This window comes from Rhinolophus sinicus, chromosome 3, assembly GCF_057876585.1.
Source record: "Rhinolophus sinicus isolate RSI-liver-muscle chromosome 3, RSI-T2T, whole genome shotgun sequence".
Lineage (NCBI taxonomy): Eukaryota > Metazoa > Chordata > Mammalia > Chiroptera > Rhinolophidae > Rhinolophus > Rhinolophus sinicus.
Genome location: NC_142503.1, coordinates 138,126,100 through 138,147,491, shown reverse-complemented (window position 1 = coordinate 138,147,491; position 21,392 = coordinate 138,126,100). Strand labels below are relative to the sequence as shown.

The following is a 21,392-nucleotide window of genomic DNA, read 5'->3' as shown; positions in this document are numbered from 1 at the left end:
TTTCAGTGCATTCTCAGTCCATGCTGCTTTATTGCCAAAATAGATATATATATATATACACACATATACACATACACAGGTGCAGAGTTACCAACTCTTAAAGCAGTTCCATTTTACATCAAAGAATAAAATCTCTCCTAAAATCCCTTCTAAAGATGCATAGATTAAAAAGCAAGCTGCCTTTTGTAATACTTTAAACATTCAAAGTGTTAACATCGAGTACACTAATCGTGCAATGGAGAAGATGCTGAACAGCAACTAAAAACAGTGAGCAACAACTGTAATTGACAGTACATAAAACTATGTGAAGGGTATTATATAATATGAATCTTTTTCATTACAAGTTGTGGGTGATTTTAAGGTAAGCACCAGGACTGTTTTGTTGTTTAAGGACTGATGATAATGTATTGCCAGAATTCCTTTCTTATCCCTGGGAGAAAAGCATATTTTAATCAATGGCATAACATACCATCACCACAGGAGACAATCTTTTGAAAAATGCCAGTAACCTTAAAATATCTGTCTATTCTGACTTAGGAGTATGGGTTTCTGGAGAAATTGTGGTATCTGGTTTTTTAATAATTTTTGATACACCTTAGAGGAAAAATAGGAACAGGTTAGAGAAACGCTGTCCTTAAATCTTTATTGGTTTCATTGGCAGACATGTTGTTAATAAGTGGCAAAGAGAAAATTTACATATGGGGTGACATCTCACTTCCTGTATTTGAGTGGAGACTGCAATGACTGTGTTAATTCAATTGTGAACTACTAAAAAGTTACCATTACACTTAAACATTCATTCCCAAAGCTATCTGGAGTGAAATCCCACAGCAAAGAAAATGAGGTTAAAACAATTTGGAAAAATTACTTTTCAACCTGGAAGGGGCTTAGTGAAAAATCATTTACTCTCTAATCCCTCTTCTATTTAGGCCTCTTTCAGATATACTGAATTCTATTTGTAAATTATTATTGTCAAAATTACTTGTAGTTATAAGAGTTATTCCAAAGGCAGGAATCTTCTCAAAAATTTTAATAAATTTACCACAATAAACATATATTATCTTCATCTATCAAGAAAATAAATGGCAAGGTTTTTTCTTTTTTTCATAATGGGAAAACTTGCACCTGTTTTCCTAGCATCAAAAGCTTTAGGCAAAAAACTATGCAGTCTGACAAAATCATCAAGAATAAAACTCTGGCTACTAAAAAAAATTAACAAAAAAATTAATGTAATACAGTAACAAAAGAGAAACCAAACCATAGCTGTGTCAACATTTTCATGATTATTTCCACAAAAACATAGCAGTCTCCTTTGCTGCAAGGATCCTTTATAGCTGGTCAATACCAGTACAACCCAGAAGAGTTGCCTAGTTATTTGAAAATCCTGGAACATAGGAAGTATGTGCATATTGCTCCTATTTACTTCCAGGATGCTACCCTGCTCCGAAATAAGACCTAGCCGGACAATCAGCTCTAATGCGTCTTTTGGAGCAAAAATTAATGTAAGACCCGGTCTTATTTTACTATACAAGACCAGGTCTTATATTAATTTTTGTTCCAAAAGACGCATTAGAGCTGATTGACTAGGTCTTATTTTCGGGGAAACAAGGTAATTTTGAGATGCAAACTTAAGCCACATAAACTTTATCAGACAAACCCCATACCTAATTGTTTTACACACTTCACACTGGTATTCCCTACTTTTCCTACCCTTTCTGAAACTCTGCACCTTTCTGATTAGTATAGCCATAGCAGCTTATTTATTTATTCAACATGCTTAGTTTGTGCCTTTTGTATTGTTGTTAAACATGCTTGGGGACTAACGGAGCCAGGCAAGAGGTTAGAGGGCGAGCACTGTTAGGCTCTATTCCTGACAGTTTGAATGTCTTGTGGTTCCCCGTTTATCTTCTAGCTTCCATTTTCAATGGAAGTAAGGTAACCTTTAATTAGAAAATGAAAACTAATAATCCAAACAATCAAGTGAAGCTATTGGTTTAAGTCTCTATCACTTCATTATTAGTAAGTGCATATATGTAATTACTAGTAAACACGTAACAGTGGACGTTTTCAGTCATGCATTAGAATATTGGTCCTCTAAAATCAAGTCATGGGCCTGCTACTATTGACTGAACTTTCATCCAGACCCAGTTTTAAACATGCAGAGTTTAAATCCCTTGATTCAGAGGAAGGATACATGCAGTTTGAACCAAAAATGTGGGTTAATAAAGTGATTGCTTAGAAATGCAGGCAGATGCTCTACATCTATCACAATGCTGCTTCAGAACAGTGGTACAAAAGTTACACAAAAAGGTTAAAATTAGGACCACTATTCAGTTATAAAAGGCTGGTCCTTTAGGGTAGAGAATGATGTAAAAACTTGTAAAAGAATTGAGAGATGCTTCTGGAGCAGTAAGTTTTCTTGGCCATTTACTGGCTACTACGGCATAGAGCATAGGTAGGGATGGTGAAGACGCTTAGGCAGAATGGTTTCTTTTCTGATTCACAGTAATGAGCATTGCCTGTACAGCTCCCTGGGAAAAGGAGTTTATGAACAGCAGAGCTAATACAATGTAAACTCAAAATCAATGCCCTGAAATTTAGCATAGCCCTCTGCTTTTGAACTGTTGGCCAACGGTTTCTTCCAAATATGGTATAATTAATAGCCAAGAAATGTTCTAAATAAACGAGAAGTAATTCGCTTGCATCAACAGCACCATGAGAATGTAAACTCCTGGAGGCCAAGGGTCCCTTCATATTTTGCATATTCCAGGTACAGAGTAAACAGGAGAGCAGGACAACAATGAAAACCGCATACTTTTGAGATTACAAACACTTACAGCACATTTTAGCATTTAGAACTATTAATGTGGCTGTGAAGGGTAATCTTTACTTGTCCTAAGTAACTAAGCTGTTGGCGTTACAGTAACACGCGGTGATGTCCTTGTGATCACGCAGGTGTCTCAATATTGCTCGGTTATTCCAGTGTCTCTAACACCAACTGATGGTACAGGATATTTAAAGAGGAGCTATAATCAATTTAATACAGCCTTTCCCCTATCCTTTGGAGTTGCCAGAGAAGAATTAAATACTCAATAGGGACTATTTTCTTAGATCTATTCCACTTTTAGTCCCCTGCCCCCACAAAAGAAAGGAACATAAACCCAAACTTTCCAAGGATCTTCAAGGTGCTAAATGGCCAAGATGGCATGGTCACCCTCATTCCATTATATCCTGATGTGAGTTATACGATTCCTCAGGTCAAGAAACTAGTTTGTTGGGTTCTTATTACAATAAGCAGTCAGAGACCACAGGCCTAGCACATCTACATTAGACAAGGTTTAAAAAACCAACACACTCTCTTTGGCTAGTCTCTTCAATCCTTTTGTTTTACACCTTTAAATGCTAATTCCCCTAAACTAACTAGGCATGAGGAAAAGCCAGCTATCCAAGTTATCTGGTTTTTTTCAACCCTAAATACACTACAAACTTTTCCTTTTTAAAAATGCACCCAGAAAACTAATGGAAAAAGATAAGGTGACAAAGCAAAAAGTATGCTATTAGCCTGGTGCTAAAAGCAGAACCCCTACATGATGGCTTTTGTGGGACTGCCTTAGTAGTACATTTGTTTCCAGGTTAAGCACTAGAAGTTTAATTCAATGGCTGTAACACTCTGTTCTAGGAAACAAATGGGGTCTTTAACCTTTAACTTACACAAAAGTTGCTATTTTTCACACACTGACATTTTCAGATACATTCATAGTTTTAAAAGTACCTTTTATATGCTCTTTATCTAGAACATCTTTTTGTGCAACTGTTAATCACAGAGCCTCACAAACTCAAGTAGCAATACTTCCTCTACAACCTTGGTAATGCAACTTCTCTACATGCAAAACTGTTATTGCTACTAAAATTCTACGTCTTGAAAATTATTCATTTAATGGCTTTTTTTTTTTTTTGCAACAGGAAATATCCTTCCCTATACACTGTGCTATTTTGCATTCATTACCTTTTCAGAGGTATTTTTTTTTTACAAAATGTTTAAATGCTTTTCAGAAATGGATTCTCGCAGGCGCTAAACTACTTGAGCCAATACAACTACTAAAAATACACTATGAGAATGTAACCCTGGGGCCCTGGAGATCTGCTGCCAAAAAGTTTGTCTAAGTTTGCTTCTACACAGGAGATACACCACATTAAAATAGTTTTACATTTCCTATCATGCTAACTGTAGAACCTGTGCCAGTAAATCCTGGACTCTCCTAATACCAAGATTTAGAAATCACCTCAAAAAAACTGCCATTTCCAAGCTCTAAAGGCAGCTTTTAGAGGTAGGAATTTCTTTTCTACAGAAAGCTGTCTTATGTTTTCAGAACAAAATACTTTTACGTCTACAAGGAAAGCAGAAAAAAGTGCAAGCTGTCTGAGGCGGCTTACTATAACCAACCAAGAGTTATTACAGGGCAATCTAGGTAGGCTCCATCAGTTACATTCCCAACCCTCATGAAAAGGTCTGGAATCCCGTTAATACACAATTCAGCAGATTTGGAAATAGGAAAAGCCTGTGACAAATTAATCTAGGACACTGAACTACTACTGACCAGTGTTCTTCTGTTAGCATGCTGCAAATAGGAAATGTAAATGGTCTGCAGATTAGAAAAACACTCAAGCAATTAACACAGCATCTCAGTTAAGACATTCAAAATATACTTGCTTGATGCAAAAGGAGTAGGAAAATAATAAAACAGCGTAAGAACAATTTCACCTCAAACTGAGAACAAAGCAGAATCGTAAAATGGGGCCTCATTTTAATTTGAGGTTTCGTAAGACACAAAGGCAGCTGGTTTCCAGCTACCTCATGGAAAGCCTAAGTATCCTCAAACACAGTATTTCACACTATGACCCCACATTTCTGTTCATAAATGAGTCTTTTTGGCCTAATCTCCTTTTTCCAGGGAGTATATCATGGATACAGAAATTTATGAAAAAAGAAAAGATTTTCCACTCTTTTTACACTACTGGTTATTATAATAATTCATCCTGAAGTTTAAATTATTACTAGGATCATGCACTAACCTCTAACATGGCACTACAATATGCTACCAAGCACTAATGCTTACAAAACTATACACATCTCAAAATGGAAGACATTGGTGATTTTGTTGTTCTTAAACAACTTGTAACATTTGTCCACAAGTATTAAAATATACACATATATATATTTCTATTGCACATATCCCGTTTTTAACTTTTTAAAAGAAAAACTGCCAGCTAACAGATGAGCAAAGGGAGTAGGTACAGCTATAGATCAAGGCATAGTCCTGCCTAAAATTATAGCTTTTGTCACCAAGAAGGGGACCAAATTAGACCAGGAAAAAATGTAGATGTATTAAGTAAACACTGGGCAAGTACGACTGGAAAATACCCATTTTGTTAAATGCCATTTGGTGACAAGATGCAGAAACAACATGAAAGAGCATTAAAAGGTGGCTGTCTTAGTTGTGAAATGAGAAAATATAAAGCAACTGGAGAGGCTGAGTCTGATACATATTCAAATAAGTGGGCCTGAGATGGTTTCACTGGTGCTGATAGTACAGGGTCCCTATTTCCTGCCAATGATCTTACCCCAAAAATCGTCAAAAACACATGGGGAAGACGGGTAACAGACAACTGAACATCCAAATTCTCCATAATATATGGTATTTTCAACGTACCAATGGGATGGACCCATGTACGAAAGTTCCATTCTGTCCTTAACAATACCAAAATACTAAAATATCAGGAAGTGGCTGGGAAGTTAGATACAAATTTAAGTTACCTTTATCCAAAGTTATTTCTATGCTTTACCACTGAGTAACAGCCCTCAAAGGAAATTATGTATTTACCTATACGATGGAATTATTTTACTAAAACGCTTCCTGTGCCAATTCAAATTGGTTGATCAATTAAACTAATCATTAAGAGTGCTCAACATTTCCACTTTTTGGCGATTTCTACCACTCTCAATTTTTGGTAAATCTGAAGTTTTCAGCATCATTGCATGTATAGCCTTGGGAAAACATTCCCTAAACCACAGAGATGATCTAGGATGATTCTTAATTTCATCTAAGAAGCTTTAAATCTCTACTCACAAAGACTCATAAATGTTTCACTCTTATGTCAAGACCTGACAATTCATACACTGGTCCTCTGTTGATTTTTAAGAACAGCTTTATGACTATAGTCTGTTCATCATATAGTATACGTTTTAAGGGAAAGGAAGATCCATATGTCTTATTGGAACTATTTTTCTCGTTTGAGGTTTTTTCAGACCCTGAATTTCTTCTAATCTACACTGACCTAACCACAAGTTTGGGAACACTGCTTCTGAGGCCGGTTCTCTGATGAGCAAGTTAAGTTCCAACTGGAGAAAGTTACCTGAGTCCCAGCCTATTCAGCCTAACATTACAGCTATCTAGAAAAATAAATCAAGCATCCAAGTACCAATCTTGAGTCAAAAGAAAAAAGTTATTTAAGATTTTACAAAAAACAGAGCTATAGAATGCAAAATGCCATAAAGTCAGGTGGAGCTGCATAAGGCATTTTCACATCTTTTTCTTAGGAGAAGAGAGTTATATGGAAACTTCTCATCCCCCTTCACCCCCCCATTCCTCCATGTCCAAAGTCGAAGGCAGGTTATACTGTAGGGTCCATCCCATCTTCAGAGCAGAAAAACCACATGTCACCTTTCTTCCAGCCTAGCAGCACAGAAAACCGTCTCAAGAGCTATATAGGACTCCATAAAAAAGAATGAATTGGTAATATAGCAGCCTCTCATCCTACGGAGGTGAATAGGGTTCCATCACTGGACTCAAAATTTTTGTTTCCTTTTACCAACCTTTCACTAAACCCAAGCATGCATTCATAGGGTTACCAGCTGCACAATGTGGTCCTTCGAAGAACGAAAAAAACATTTAAAAATACCAAATGTCCAAAGACTTCTGAGAAAGAACAGCTTCTTTTTCTAGGAGAAAAATTCCTCTTCTCATTCAAAAATGTGGATTTAGACATGTAAAAATATGTATTTATACAGAGATTGTGATGGTTTATTCACATATGAAATTAACCTTGCAATATTTTGTCTTTATGCTTTGCTTCTTCATCACATCAAAGGTTTTACTGCAAAATTGGACCTTTGTTCTTAACCAGTTAATCTATAGCAGGATGAGCCAGGATTTAGATACATATGTAATTTTTTAGCATCTCTTTCATTTCAGATTTCAACACATATTTGGAATTTGCTACTGCAGTCTCAACTGTGCTTATCATGATAGTGGCTGAAACTGGAAGACATTAAAAAAAACTCTAATGTCATCCATACTTGCTATTTATATGTAAGTCTTCTTGTTGGGAACAAAAGGTAGAGATTTCACAAATACCACCATCTAAGCACCTGCACCTGTTTCAAGTTAAACATCAGCTTTCAGTTTGCAAGATAATTTCTTTACAATTAAGCAGGTAGCAGCAGAAGACACATGTCAGTTGCTTCTTTCTTCCTGGAGAAGTCTGCAGGATAACTGCACCCTACGATCTTCTCTGAGTTGAATTTGAGAGGTGGAAAAAAAAAAAAGGCAGCCTTTTCCAATCCAAATCATGGAGGTAAAGTGTGGAGAAGAGACATCCATATTTCAAGATTAGAAAAAGTGGCTGAATAAACAAAGCAGGACTATCCACTCCAGGAGACGACACAGAAATACCTGGAAATACAAAATGAATTAAGAACAGGAAAATTAAGACAGGTACTTCTGCATTAAAAAATAATATTTAACACACAGAAAGAAAATAGTATTTTGGATTACACATTGTCTAGAAGAAAATGTCCAACCATAACTTGAAATTCAGTATCCTCATCACAAAAGTAGAAGCAGTAGCCAGAAAAAATACGTAAATAAAATACATAAAAGCTAAATTAAAAAAACTTAACTTACATTAATTTCCTTTTATGCAAATGGAGTAACATATTCCAAGTTTTTACAGCCATAAAATGATTGTATATAAAACATGTACAATTGGTTTTTAAAACGTGTGTAAAAACTGTATTGTACTCCAAATTTGATGTCTAAATATTTAAAATTCAAAAACCGTATGAATCACCTTACTTTGAAGTATCTTCAACTACATAAGACACAACTGAATAATAAAAATTGTGTAAAATACAAGTAAAACAATATATATTGTATCATGATCAAATGCAAGCATGTAAAAACATTAGCAGGTCGTTGTTAAACATAACACTTGTGAAACTGCAAATATATGAAAAAGTAAATCAGACAAAAAAAGGACAAATACTGTATAATTCCACTTATATGAGGTACCTAGAACAGGCAAATTATTAAAGACAGAAAAGTGGAACAGAGGTGACCAGAGGCTGGGGGAGGGGGAAGGAGAGTGACTGATTAATGGACACTGAGTTTGTGTGTGGGATGATGAATAACTTCTAGAAATAGATATATAAAGGTTGCACAACAATGTGAATATACTTAATGGCACCGAATTATACATTTAAAAATGGTTAAAATGATAAACTTTATATATATTTTACAATAAATTTTAAAATCACAGATGAATATCAAAAGCTTAAATAAATTACTTTGGCTTACACAAATGGCCAATAGCGATTAGTTAACTAGTCTTCCTAACCCTCTATTTTCAGTAAGTCACGTATATTAAAAAAAAAATACCTCAACTCTAAACTGAATTTGAATAACTTCTTTTGGTTGAATATAAGAGTTCTGATTCAAAACTTATGAAAGACAAATGTAAATTAATTCAGAATAAAATAACAAACCTACAAAATTTGCATTCATTGCAAAAGCAGCACTGGAAGAGGAAAAAAACAGGTGATCCATAGACAGGCCTTTAGAACCCTATGGGCAACAGGGTTGTTTCATTACATTAGGTTGATGCAAAAGTAATTGCGGCTTAGAACGTTAAACAACAACAATTAAAAAAAAAAAAAAACACAATTACTTTTGCACCAACCTCATTCAGGCTAATTCAAAGCTTGCACCAGCCACTAGGGCTGTTAGGCAGTTCTATAGCAAGGTAATTGGCAATGATGTTGAGGGGGAAAAAAGATACAAGCTAGGACTTTCCGAATATATAAACCAAACAAGCATCAAAGAAGCCTTTAAAAAGAACACCTAGTAAGAAACCTGTCTAGATTCTTTTAAAAACATTCCTTCAGCAATACCGACTAATAAAATGCATATTCATCATATATAAACCTCATCCTCCAATCTATATCGTAATATTAGGCAATAATGCTAGAGTATCCTAAGTTTGTATTTTCTTCAAAATACCCAATTTCACATCTCAGACATGACTATCCAATTGTATACACTAAACACACATATGTATCAAACTGTAGCACCCATTCAAAAACGGAATTAGTTATTCACTATAAAAGCCAAAGTTCTGACCAAAGACTGACCTATAATTCCCCGTAAGATCCAAAGCACCCCCCTTCGACTGTATCTCTTCTGACCCCAACTCTCTCTCCCCCCATCGTCGGCTCCAATGGACTCCTTGCTCTTCCTGGAATGTCAGGCATGCTCCCACCCTACAGCCTTTGTACTGGCTGTTCCCTGTGTGAGAAGACTTCCCCCAGGTATGTGCGTAGTTAATCCCTTCACCTTTACTCCAATGTTATTTTCTCAATGAGGACTACTTTGAGTCCCTATTTAAGATTATATTGTCCTCCCGTCCTACCCACAGACATATTTCCACCATTCTCCTTTACCCTACTCTACTTTTCCTTTTATCCATAGCAGGTAACACTATCTAACCTACTACATAAGGTACTTATTACCATGTTTCTCATTTACTGCCTTGTCTAAAATGTAAGTCCTACCTCGAAGGAATCTATTTTGTTCAATGATGAATTCCAAGCACCTAGAATAGGGTGTGACACATGGTAAGCACTTAACTATATACATTGATCTACAAAACTTACAAGAACAACCCTGTAAACTTGGTACCTTATTAGGCACTTCTGGGTCTCTGAAGTCACTTATTTAGTGATGTTGGTTACACAAAATAACTTTGTGTTATAAAATCTGACTTGCTGGGAAGATGAAAAGGGAAAACAGGAGTTTTCAATGTAGCACTTGGGCTAGACAGATCTAAGTCAAATGACGGTGCGATAGTCAGCTTCCAAGATGGTCCCCCGTTATTGCTGCCTCCTGGTATTCACATGTTTTTAGTCCCCCCTAACGAAGCATCAGGGTTGATCTATGTGACTATATTGTAAGAATTTCACTGGCTCTGTCCCTGAGAGGGAGAGTAAATCCTTGAAATTTACAGTAAATGTGCCAATGGAAATTAAATAATACACTCCTAAACAACCAATGGGTGAAAGAAATCACAAGGGAAATTAAGGAAATATTCTGAGACAAATGAAAACAAAAACACAACATACCAAAACTTAGGGAGGCAGCAAGAGCAGTGCTTGCTAAGAGGGAAATTTACAGCTGTAAATGTTTACGTTAAAAAAGGCAGATCTCTTATCAACAACCTAACTCTACACCTTAAGTAATTAGAAAAAGAATAAACTAAATGGAAAGCTAGCAAGAAGGGAGAAAAAAAAATTGGAGCAGAGATAAATAAAATAGAAAGGTATGGCGGCCGGATGGCTCAGTTGGTTAGAGCGTGAGCTATCAACAATAAGGTTGCCGGTTCAATTCCCACATGGATGGTGGGCTGCGCTCCCTGCAACTAATACTGAAAACGGCAACTGGACTTGGACCTGAGCTGCGCCCTCCACAACTAGATTGGACAACTACTTGGGGCTGATGGGCCCTGGAGAAATACACTGTTCTCCAATTTAAAAAAAAAAAAAAAATCTTTTAAAAAATAAAATAAATAAAATAGAAAAACAAAGAAAACCAACAAAACCAAAAGTTGGTTCTGACAGGGTTGTGGAAACCCCTGACTTTGTAGTTAGTTGGTCAGAAGTTCGGGTGGCCTGGGAATCTTCCAAAGTGCAAATGCTTCACTAAAATGAGGGCAGTCTTGTTGGAGACCAGGCCCTTTGACTTGTGGGGTCTGCATTAACTCTAGATGGTTAGTGTCAGAATTTTATCGAGGTACACTAGTTGTCAAAATAGTGACCAACAGAATGAGGAGAAGTGACAGTTGAGTGACTTCTGAGGCAAAGTCATAGATGAGGCTGTGGCTTCTGCCTTGTTGTCCTGGATTGCTTGTTCCGGGAGAAGCCAGCTGCTGTGTCATGAAGACACTCAAGCAACCCTGGAAGAGGCTGACATTGGAAGGAACTGAGGCTTTCCATTACCAGCAGGAATCTGCCAGCCATGTGAATGAGCCACCACGGAATAAGATCAGATGACTGCCACCACAGCCATTATCTTGACTGCAACTTTGTAAGAGACTCCAAGCCAGAAGCTCCACCTAAACTGCTCCCTAATTCCTGACCCACATAAGCTGGGAGAGGTAATAAATGTTTCCTGTTGTTTTAATCCACAAAGCTTTGGGTAATTTGTTGTACATCAATAAATTAAATCAATATACTTTACTTCCTCTAAGGACAAGAAGAATGATGTATCATGGGAGTTAAATATTCCTTTCTTACTTTGCTTTGTAAATAGTAAATTCAGAACACATTTCACAAAATACAATGGCTATCACTATCATTCAAATTAAGTGTTTTTATTATTTAAAAAAAGTGCTGGGCTTGTTGGACAGTTTCTGCCCCCAGATACGGATAGGCTATACTAATGTAAAATTAACTTCTTAGTCTCTTATCAAATATTTACTAAGTGCTTCCTTTCTTTGAATATTTTGAATTATTTACTTGAAAGGTAACAAATGCACATGATAGGAAAAGGTGAAATAAGGTATACAGTGTTTCTTGCATATCCTGTTAGAAAGCTTCTATGGTTATGTAAAACCTGTATAAGTAGATTTATTTCCTCCCCACAAATGAAAGCCACTATACATCTTGTTCTGCACCTTGCTTTTTCCTTTTAATGTACATTAGAGATCATTCTGTATCAGAACTTAACGCTACCTTCTAAGTATAGAGGCACCTAAATTTATTCACATCACTTCCCTATAGATGGATATTTAGATTGCTACCAATATTATGCTATACTAACGTCCAGTTTCTATTACTCTGAACCTGAACTTAATTAAGGTTCTATATCCAAGCAATAAAGCCTCCGCTCTAAAGGCATATGATAAAGACTATCACCTAAAAGGCATTTTGCCCATCGGTTTTTATTCCTTTTCTTCATATTGAAAAACAGAGAGTGCCAAACAAAATGTATACAAATTTTAAGAAAGGAAAACTGTATTAAAATTGTAATACTCAATATATACTGATAACAAAGATGAATACAAGTCACGTATGACTTCTGCAATTACAAGAGGTGCTCAAAGTGGTTACCATCAGCATCCAGACACTTCTGATTATGATGAACTACTGCTTGAGCAACACTGACCAAAATGTCTACTTGCATACATTTTTTTGGCACCCCCGGTGTATGTGTACACACACGTACGCGCGCAGTCTGACAAGTTCGCGAACTCATCCTAGAAAAAGTGCTACGTACCTCATCGCTGAATGTCACTATGGTCACCTTCGAAGTACTCCCCTTGGGAAGCTATGCACCAACGCCAGTGCCTAGTCCACCCTTCAAAGCAATTTTGGAACTCTTTCTGGAATGGCCATCAGACCTTTCGTTGTATTACCCTTGATGTCCTGAATGTCATCAAAATGTCTCCCTTTCAGTATTTCCTTTATCTTTGGGTAAAGGAAGAAGTCACTGGGGGCCAGGTCAGGTGAGTAGGGAGGCAGTTCCAATACAGTTATTTGTTTACTGGCTAAAAACTCCCTTATAGATAGTGCCGTGTGAGCTGGTACATTGTGATAGAAGAGCCATGAATTGTTGGCGAAAAGTTCAGGTCGTCTTTTTCACGCAGCCTTTTCAGCACTTCCAAATAGTAAAGTTGGTAAACTGTCCAGTTGGTACAAATTCATAATGAATAATCCCTCTGATATCAAAAAAGGTTAGCAACAAGTTCACGAACTTAATTGTCAGACCTTGCATGCGTACACACATACATTTATATGCATATATACATATATTGTTGGGAGTTCTTTTCCTTATTTTTTTACAATTCTTTAAAATTTACCTTAACCCTTTTTAAGTATTCAATTCAGTGGTATTAAGTACATTCATATTGTTGTGCAACTATCACCATCCATCTGCAGAACTCTTTATTTTGCAAAACTGAAACTCTGTACCCATTAAATAACTCCCCACTTTCTCTCCCTGCAGCCCCTGGCCATCATTCTACATTCTGATTTCTCTATGACTTTGACTACTCTAAGTACCTCACATAAGTGGTATACAAAATTTTATTCTTTAAAGCAGTTTTGCCCTGAATGATTTTTATAAAATATTATCAAGGTATATTACTGAGTAGATGATATAGGTTGAACTGTATCCTCCCCAAATTCGTATGTTGAAGTCCTAAGCGCCAGTACCTCAAAATGTGACCTTATCTGAAAAGTCACTGCAGATGTAATTAGTTAAGATGAGGTCATACCGAAGCAGGGTGGGCCCCTAATCTAATCTGACTGATGTCCTTATAAAAAGGAGAATTTAGGGCACAGACACACCCACCAGGAGGATACCACGTGAAGAATGGAGTCATGTTGCCACAAGCCAAGGAACTACCAAAAGCTAGAAAAAAGGCCTGGAACAGATCCTTTACTAGTGCCTTCAGAGGGAGCATGGCCCTGCCAACACCGTGATTTTGGATGTCTGATCTCCAAAACTGTGAGACAATAAATTTCTTTGTTCTAAGTCACCCAGTTTGTGGTACTTTGTCATGGCAGCACTAGGAAACTAGTTCAGTAGGTATGAACCCCTATTTTGCAGATAAGGTAATGTCATTTATGAAAGCACCTATCACCTCTCGCTCTTTGAGCAACAGAACCTACTTCTGGGGTAAATTCATAAGGCATCAACACTTGGCACAGAATCGACTCATACCTAGGAACATTAAAGATGTACTTAAAAGATTTAGAAATTACAGATTAAAATAATATTTGTCTATAATTAAAACTTAAGTGAATATATTCTAAAATTTGCCTAGTAGCATATTTTATCAGCTGAACTCCTTCCATCTAATTAAATCGGTATTTTTTTTCTTTAATAAAAATTACTGGTTTGGGCAAATGATTAAGTTTTTCCTTTTTTATACTCAATACACTGCTTTTGCTGAAAAGAAGAGGTTTAGCTTAAATATCAATAATATATAGCCACTTTTGATGTTCATCTTCAGTTGAAGCTAATGATTTATTGTTCCACCTCTCTAGATATTTTCAAGCTGCGTAAACAGTACTTGGAAGCATTAGCCACTATTACTCACTTGCCAAATCCTGAGTTCAGGGTTTTGTTTTCTTTTCCAGATGAATATAAAAGTACCTAGAAGTCAAGGAAAATGTTCTTCCTGTGATAAGGAAAAATAAAAAGAACGTTACAGTAAGGATACAGCCTTCACTTACGCTTTATGCATTCATATGCCTGATCATTCAAAAGAATCAAGCTATTCTAAAAAACGTCACTATCGAAAACTATTCAGAAGGAACAAGAAGAAAGAAGTTATTCTCTACCTGCACTGGTATTAATTTTATAAAGATGTCAAAACTCTTGGAGCAGTGGCTCCCAAGTATTTATGGAATACTGTCCCCTTTGATAATGATACTATGGACCCTCTTCTCCCCAAAGACCTTCGCTTTAGTATAGATGACCACTCTCCTCTGTAAGGTAAGGAGGAAAAATGTTCCCTTCCTTTCCCTCTGTCCTGTATCTTCTTTATCCTAGATGAAATGAAAACCTACTCCTAACAAAATCAAAAGAAAGGTCTTATTTAGAAGTGCTTCTTTACCTGATTATTTTCAGCTCTGCTAAATCTAGGGCCAGCAAAGAGCATACCAGAAACACTCATTTGTATAATATTACGACATGTCATTGGAACAGGACTCAACCAACGTGCCAAGTTTAAACAGATTTCAACAATTCAGGAACCTAGTAACAGGAACCTTTCCCAGAATTTAACTTCAACGATCAAGAGAGGGGTTGTAACAATGCAAATTAAAAAAATACCCCATAATGTTAAACAAGAACTGAATACAAATTCCTTACAGTATTACACTTTGCAACCCCACATTACACAGATTACGTTCTAATAATAATTCCCAACTCATTTTCTCTATAAAAAGTAAAAATTGTACAGACTCCTTTAGTCCTGTAAAACAACGGTGAATTCTACCGAGACTTAAGAGTCAGCCGAGATTAATGCACCATTAGGCAATTACCAGGTCGACCACACGAGGACAAAGCTGCTGACTCAGACCTTAAGTTTGAGAGGTGGGACTGGGAACGAATGAATACAGTAAGCGTAGCAAGAGAACGAACACCATACAGATTCAAATTAAAATCCTGGATGGGGGAAGGGGAACCTGTTACACCAAATCTCAAGGTCAACGGACCAGGGACATAAAATACTCCGAGCCGCAACACGCCCGGATTGATACTGGAGCCTCAGGCAAAACAGTGACCACGAAGCCGTGAGGCGAGGAGTATAAATAAATCAATAAAACAAAGATATTCTTCAAAAGATAAACCGAAAGCCGACGCAGCTGCTGCCAGATATACACCCGCGTGGGTGCAATCACCGGCAACTACCCGGCAGCCAAAGGCACGGTACCGAGACGCGCAGTGGTGGGTAGAGGGCCGGGTGCTGATGAGACACATCACGCAAGGCGGGTGAGTCCGTCCTGGGGCAGCTCGGGAGAAAACCCACTCCCGGCCGATTGGCCGATGCCCGCGCCAGCTGCGAGCAGACTCCGCGCGCTCCCGTGCCCCGCCGGGTTTGGGCCGCGCCACTTCCTACTCGTCCCCCTGTCACTGGCTGTCTCGGCTTACCTCGCACGAGCCAGCAGAAGCACTTGACCGCCGGGGGCCGGCCCACGCCCGGCCCAAAGGCCGGTATGCCACGAAACACCTCACTCCGCCATCTTTGCTCTCTCCCAACTCCGCCAACCCTGCGGTGGCCGTTTCCACAAGCCCGCCTCTGCCGCTGCCGCTGGGTATTGGTTGGATAATGACTTGCGCAGGCGCGCTCTCCTTCTGTTGTAGAGTGGTTGGAATGTACGTCAATCAATAGCGCTAGCCCCATTCTTTTCATTCTCTGTTGGATTGGGTCCCAGGGTTGAGGTAATAGAAGGGATAAATGCTTTTGTAATTCGTTTGTTAGGAATGTAAAATTATTTCCTCGTAGAAGCGATGTCACTTTGTAGTAAGGTAGTCTGACTAGGCCACATAACTATTTTAAACTACCATTAAACTGTACTAATAATTTCATTCTCAGGCCCTGGAGCTTTTAATTCTGGGCGTAGCACGAAACCTAGGAAAACAATATAACTACAGTTTGTCTCTGACTTTTGCCCCTTTCAACTCTTAAAGGGCCCAAACGTTGGACTGCTGTTTACAGCTTTGGTCAATACACGAGAGCAGATTTGTCAGTTTTCTTTCAGGACCCTTCTGCCGGAAGTCAACCTGTTACAAGGGCCAGTTTTGTCGCTTCCTACATCCAACTGTAGGGCTCTTGAGATCCTTCAGGGATTGTTCCAGGAGAGGCAGGGAGGGTAATCGGGAACTCCTCTTCCGGGCCTGAGACACCACTAAGGCTGTCATCTAGGCCGCTTCCTAGAAGTACAGATTCCTAAGGCTACACCTCCTCAAGATGCAATTCCCTAAGTCTTCTGATGAGGCCAAGGCATCTTATTTTAACAGAAGCTTATGATCAAGGGCATCTAAAGGAAAACCTACAGCTAATACTGAATGGTGAGACTTCATACTTTTCCCTTTAAGGTCAGAAACAAGGCAAGGACACAGACTCCTACCCTCTCTATTCAATATTGTACTGGAGGGTGAAACCACTGCAAAAGGCAAATAAAAAGGCATCCAGATTGGAAGAAACAAAACTGCCTTTATTTAACAAAAGGGATTTGGACCCTAGCACTTAAGTTTCTAATCTTGAAATCTTACCAACCGTGTGGGGGCGCACTGTGGAATGTATTCACCCAGCTATCCGATGCATTGTAAGACATTTCGGGGATTGTAATGAGATTAAAGAATAATGTCTGTTAGCCATCTGTATGTCCTCTTTAGAAAAATGTCCTTGCATGGCCTCTGCCCATTGTATGTAAATGTCTATTACTTTGTACACCTGAAACTAATAAAAAAATAAAAAACACACCCAAAAAACCTTTCTTCGCAGATGATCCTCTGTAGAAAAGAATAAGGAATACACATACAGAGAGAGCAAAAAACAAATACTATAACTTGTATGTTTAGCAAGGTTTTAGGGTACAAGATCCATACACAAAAATCAACTGTATTTCTCTATACTAATAACGAAAATGAAATTAAGAAAACAGCTGCATTCGCAAAGCATCAAAAATAATAAAATACACTGAAAACTACAAAATATGCTGAGAGAAATGAAGATCTAAATAAGTGGAAAGACTTTCCATGTTCATGGATTATTAGACTATTGTTAAGATGGCAGTTGTCAAATTGATTAGATTCAATGCAATCCCTAATAAAATCCCAGTTTTTTTTGGGGGGCGGGAGGGGGTTAGAAACTGACAAGCTGATCCTGAAATGTATATGGAAATACAAAGGCCCTTGAATAGCTAAGACAATTTTGAAACACAATAAAATTGGAGTAATTATACTACCTGATGTCAAAACTGTCAAAGCTACAGTAGTCAAGACGGTGTAGTACTGTCACAAGGAGAGGCATACAGAATCAATGGAACAGAATTGAGAGTCCAGAGACAAACTCTTAACATTTATGGTCAATTTTTGACCAAGATGCCAAGATAATTCAGTAACGAAGGGATAGTCTCTTCAATCCAGGATGTTGGCAGGGTTGATTGATATGTAACTTAGTTATTAAAATATTAAAATACTTCCGCACTTGCTCAAGAGGAGCCATTGTCCCAAACCTGACTTTCCCTCCCCTGCCTCACAGTATTACCCAGTGTCCTCCCAGACTTACTCTCATCTGGCAACTGAAGGGTTCACTGGCCAGCACAGCCTAGATCTCCAGGACTCTGCTCCAGCCCTACATTCTGATTGGTCAGTGCAGCACTGGTCGTAGAATATTTTGAAAACCACCCGCAAATACAGGTATTTTTCTTCCTGAAACCCAGACAACTAGGGAAGAATCGAAAACAACCATAAAATCAACTGGGATAATACAAACTGTTTCTCATTTATTTCCTCTTAACAACCATCCCCCTTCATGTTTAAAAATTCTCTAGATATACCGTGGGTGTTCCTAAAAACAAAAACAAAATTTTTTTTTAAAAATACTGTAAATATGTACTTGGAGAACCCAGTAATTATATTATTAATTCACCAGCAGGAATTCTAGATCATCTTGGTAAGCCTGTGTTGTAATTTAGGAATTCTGCAAGATCCCTGACAAAAATGATTATTTAAGATTTTGCTTAAGCCTGTGCAGAGACTGCTGGGTGCCCCAGTGTCTTTCTACTTCCGCCTTAGGAAAACTGATCATATTTCCCAGGCTTTCTCACAGTAAGGTGGTGCCATGTGACTAACCCAAGTGAAAAATGGGTTCAAGCCTTTGCCTAGCAACCAACAAACAGGGAGTGCACTAGTTGTGGGGATTATCTTGTTCTGCATTTAAAAAGTTGTAATTATGTAATGCCCCCACCTCATGTCCAGGCAGCAGCTGAGTAGACCTGCATTTCATAGCACAAACATAAACCTGAGTAAGGGAGTCACTGTTTGTGATTTCAAACTTGAAGAAGGGAATTGAGTTATATAAAATTCTTATAAAACACATGGACAAAATCAACCAAGTTATATTGTTTTAACCACAAGTATTTATTGATGGATTGGAGAATACAGTTTTAATGGAACAATAAGGCACCACTGTGGATTAAAATAGTTTGCTATACAGCCAAAAGGAGGAAAAAGCCACAATCTTAGGAACTTTAAATATGCAAGTCAAGGAACCCTTAAGTACCTTTCTAGCAGATCAGTGTCAGGCAACTCTTCCCTTTTATACAATTCCTATATTATATCATTTGATCACAAACAAACTGATACTTCATCAAGAATTCCTCAGTCATTTACATTTGAGTCATCCAGCCCGGCAACTACTCTGTTCCTCACTCTTCCCTTTGTAGTGTTTTGTTTTTATTTTTGAATTCTCTTCCTAATGTATTGTGTATACATCTTGGATAGCCTTCCAAAGCAAGGAAACAAGCCAGCAAACAAGGAGTCAGAGAAAATCAGCCAAAGGCAGATATATAAGGATGAAGACTCATAAAGACAGATGTTAGGATGACAACAACCTGATTCAATGAGGTCTATACTAAGCTGACTTAGCAGAGAAATTGCATCTGGCTCATGCAAAGGCCTGTAATGCCACCTCAGGTCATGCCACCAGTGCCGGACCCCTTGTTTCTAAGGGATTCGCAATGGTCTACAAGAGGAGCTAGGGAGTCAATGTAACCAGGCAGCTAATGATACATTCAATACTTTGGACCTGTATTAGGAGCTGACTATGGCTTTCAGCATTAACATTTGCCGAGTGTAAAATTCAGAGAGAATTTTGTGTAAAACTTCAAGACACTGGGGACAATCTCTAAATCTCTTGGACTGGGATGGTTAGGCACTTCTGTAACACTAATCTTTCTACTTGGAAATGTGAAGTGAAAAACATTCTAGGGCACACAACACTGAGGCACAAACCGTGCTGCAGAGGTGGGAATACCTGAGGCTTTTAGGGTGCCCAGCCTCCTTTTCAAAAAGCCATGAGAATGTCCCCAAGCGTATTGCCAGAGCAGCCATTCTGGTGCCGATCGTGTCCCTAAACTAAGCCACCCTGCCGGCATATGGCTATTTTCTGAAAAGTCAATACTGTACAAGAGTAGCCACATCAGAATGTATGCTGAGAATCAGAGGCCAGAGGTAGAGCGACCTGGGCCAGCCACCTAAAAGACTCGGCTCTACACCTCTCACCAAGGCCACCACCTTTGAAGAACATCTCCGATCCACAGCCCTTTGATAACACAGCAGTTTGCAAGGGACCAAGAGACACTCACATTCTTCTGAGAGACGTGTCGGTTACTGAAAAGCTCCTGGACAGGCAACATCCCAGAGACCCATTGAAGAGTAAAGGTAATTTAAAACCGGCCAGACCACCGGACTATCTTGCCAAGTCACAAATACACGGAACAGGCATAGCTTGGGGTGCCAAGAAGAACAAAGGGGACTGAAGCGTAATAAAAAAACAGTGACAAAGACAAAGTGAATAGTGTGTCGGGTGAAAGAGAAGTAGGAAGCAAAGGACAGATAAAAAAGGACGGAGAAGCATGCTAATGCCCAGCTGGAGGGAAGGCGGCATGGATACAGTCTCCATCCAGGGAAAGAGCTTTGCTGGCTGGTTCTTGGCATGATTCCCTCTCACGTTCTCAGACTAGATGGGCATGTGGCATTCAGGAGCAGAACCGGGCTGGGGGCTACTGAGAAATGAAGATAACTGGTGAATGATACTGAACAGATAGAGACTGGGTGTACCATTCTGTAATGCCCTGTTTATACACCAAAGGCAGGCTCGTGTTGACAGAACATAACTTGGTATCATGCAACAGCCATGGTACTCTGGGAGGAGGAGGAGAAGGGGTGGAGGTGGGGCTGATGGACAGGAGGACTCTCAACTTCCAGTTCTTAAATACTAGAGAGCAAGGAACGGTTTGGTCCCAGTCTTTTAGTGAAGAAATCGGATGCTCATTTTCTGTTCTACGTCCACTTTCTCCAACACCTGGGGGGAGAAACCCAATTACAGTTATGAAGGTCACGACAGAATATACTGTCCCAAACTCTTATCTGAATGTTTTTCTCCCTCCCTCCTGTGCAGAATTTAACTTTTCAAACTACGTGGTGACTGACTGACCTTCACAAATTCTGTGAAAGATATGGCGCTGTCCCCATCTTGATCAGCCTCCTGGATGGTCCTGTCTGCGATGCTGCCCAGCTGTTCATCTGAGATATTCACTCCGACCATCATGCGTAGCACCTGCAGGACCAGGAGCCAGGAATTACAGGAGACATAGGGTCGGGGGACTCTTCTACTAAGATTAAAGGTAAAGCCTCTCCAACCCTCTTTTCCTGTGATGTCCTCATAATTCACAGCCAGACAGCTGAAACCCTTATCTTCTCATCCAAGCCGCTCTAGACAGTGACATGAGCAGAACTCTGGCAAACTCATTGAACAGG

General features: G+C 38.7%; 1 protein-coding gene and 1 long non-coding RNA gene across 2 annotated transcripts in view; both read right to left on the bottom strand.

Moving 5' to 3' along the window:
- On the bottom strand, positions 1 to 16,145 carry LOC109444212 (uncharacterized). The gene is made up of 3 exons (XR_002136808.3): positions 15,996 to 16,145; positions 14,437 to 14,517; positions 1 to 7,733 (listed from the first exon to the last, which is right to left on the bottom strand). It is a non-coding gene; the product is annotated as an uncharacterized LOC109444212 (long non-coding RNA).
- A 2,823-nt stretch (positions 16,146 to 18,968) lies between these two features.
- CHP1 (calcineurin like EF-hand protein 1) overlaps positions 18,969 to 21,392 on the bottom strand; it is a 34,607-nt gene continuing 32,183 nt past the window's right edge. The window contains exons 6-7 of the mRNA XM_019725455.3: positions 21,070 to 21,192; positions 18,969 to 20,937 (exon numbers count right to left, since the gene is read on the bottom strand). Of these exons, the coding sequence (XP_019581014.1) occupies positions 20,884 to 20,937; positions 21,070 to 21,192 (177 nt within the window). The 3' untranslated portion in view covers positions 18,969 to 20,883. The remainder of the gene's footprint in view (positions 20,938 to 21,069; positions 21,193 to 21,392) is intronic.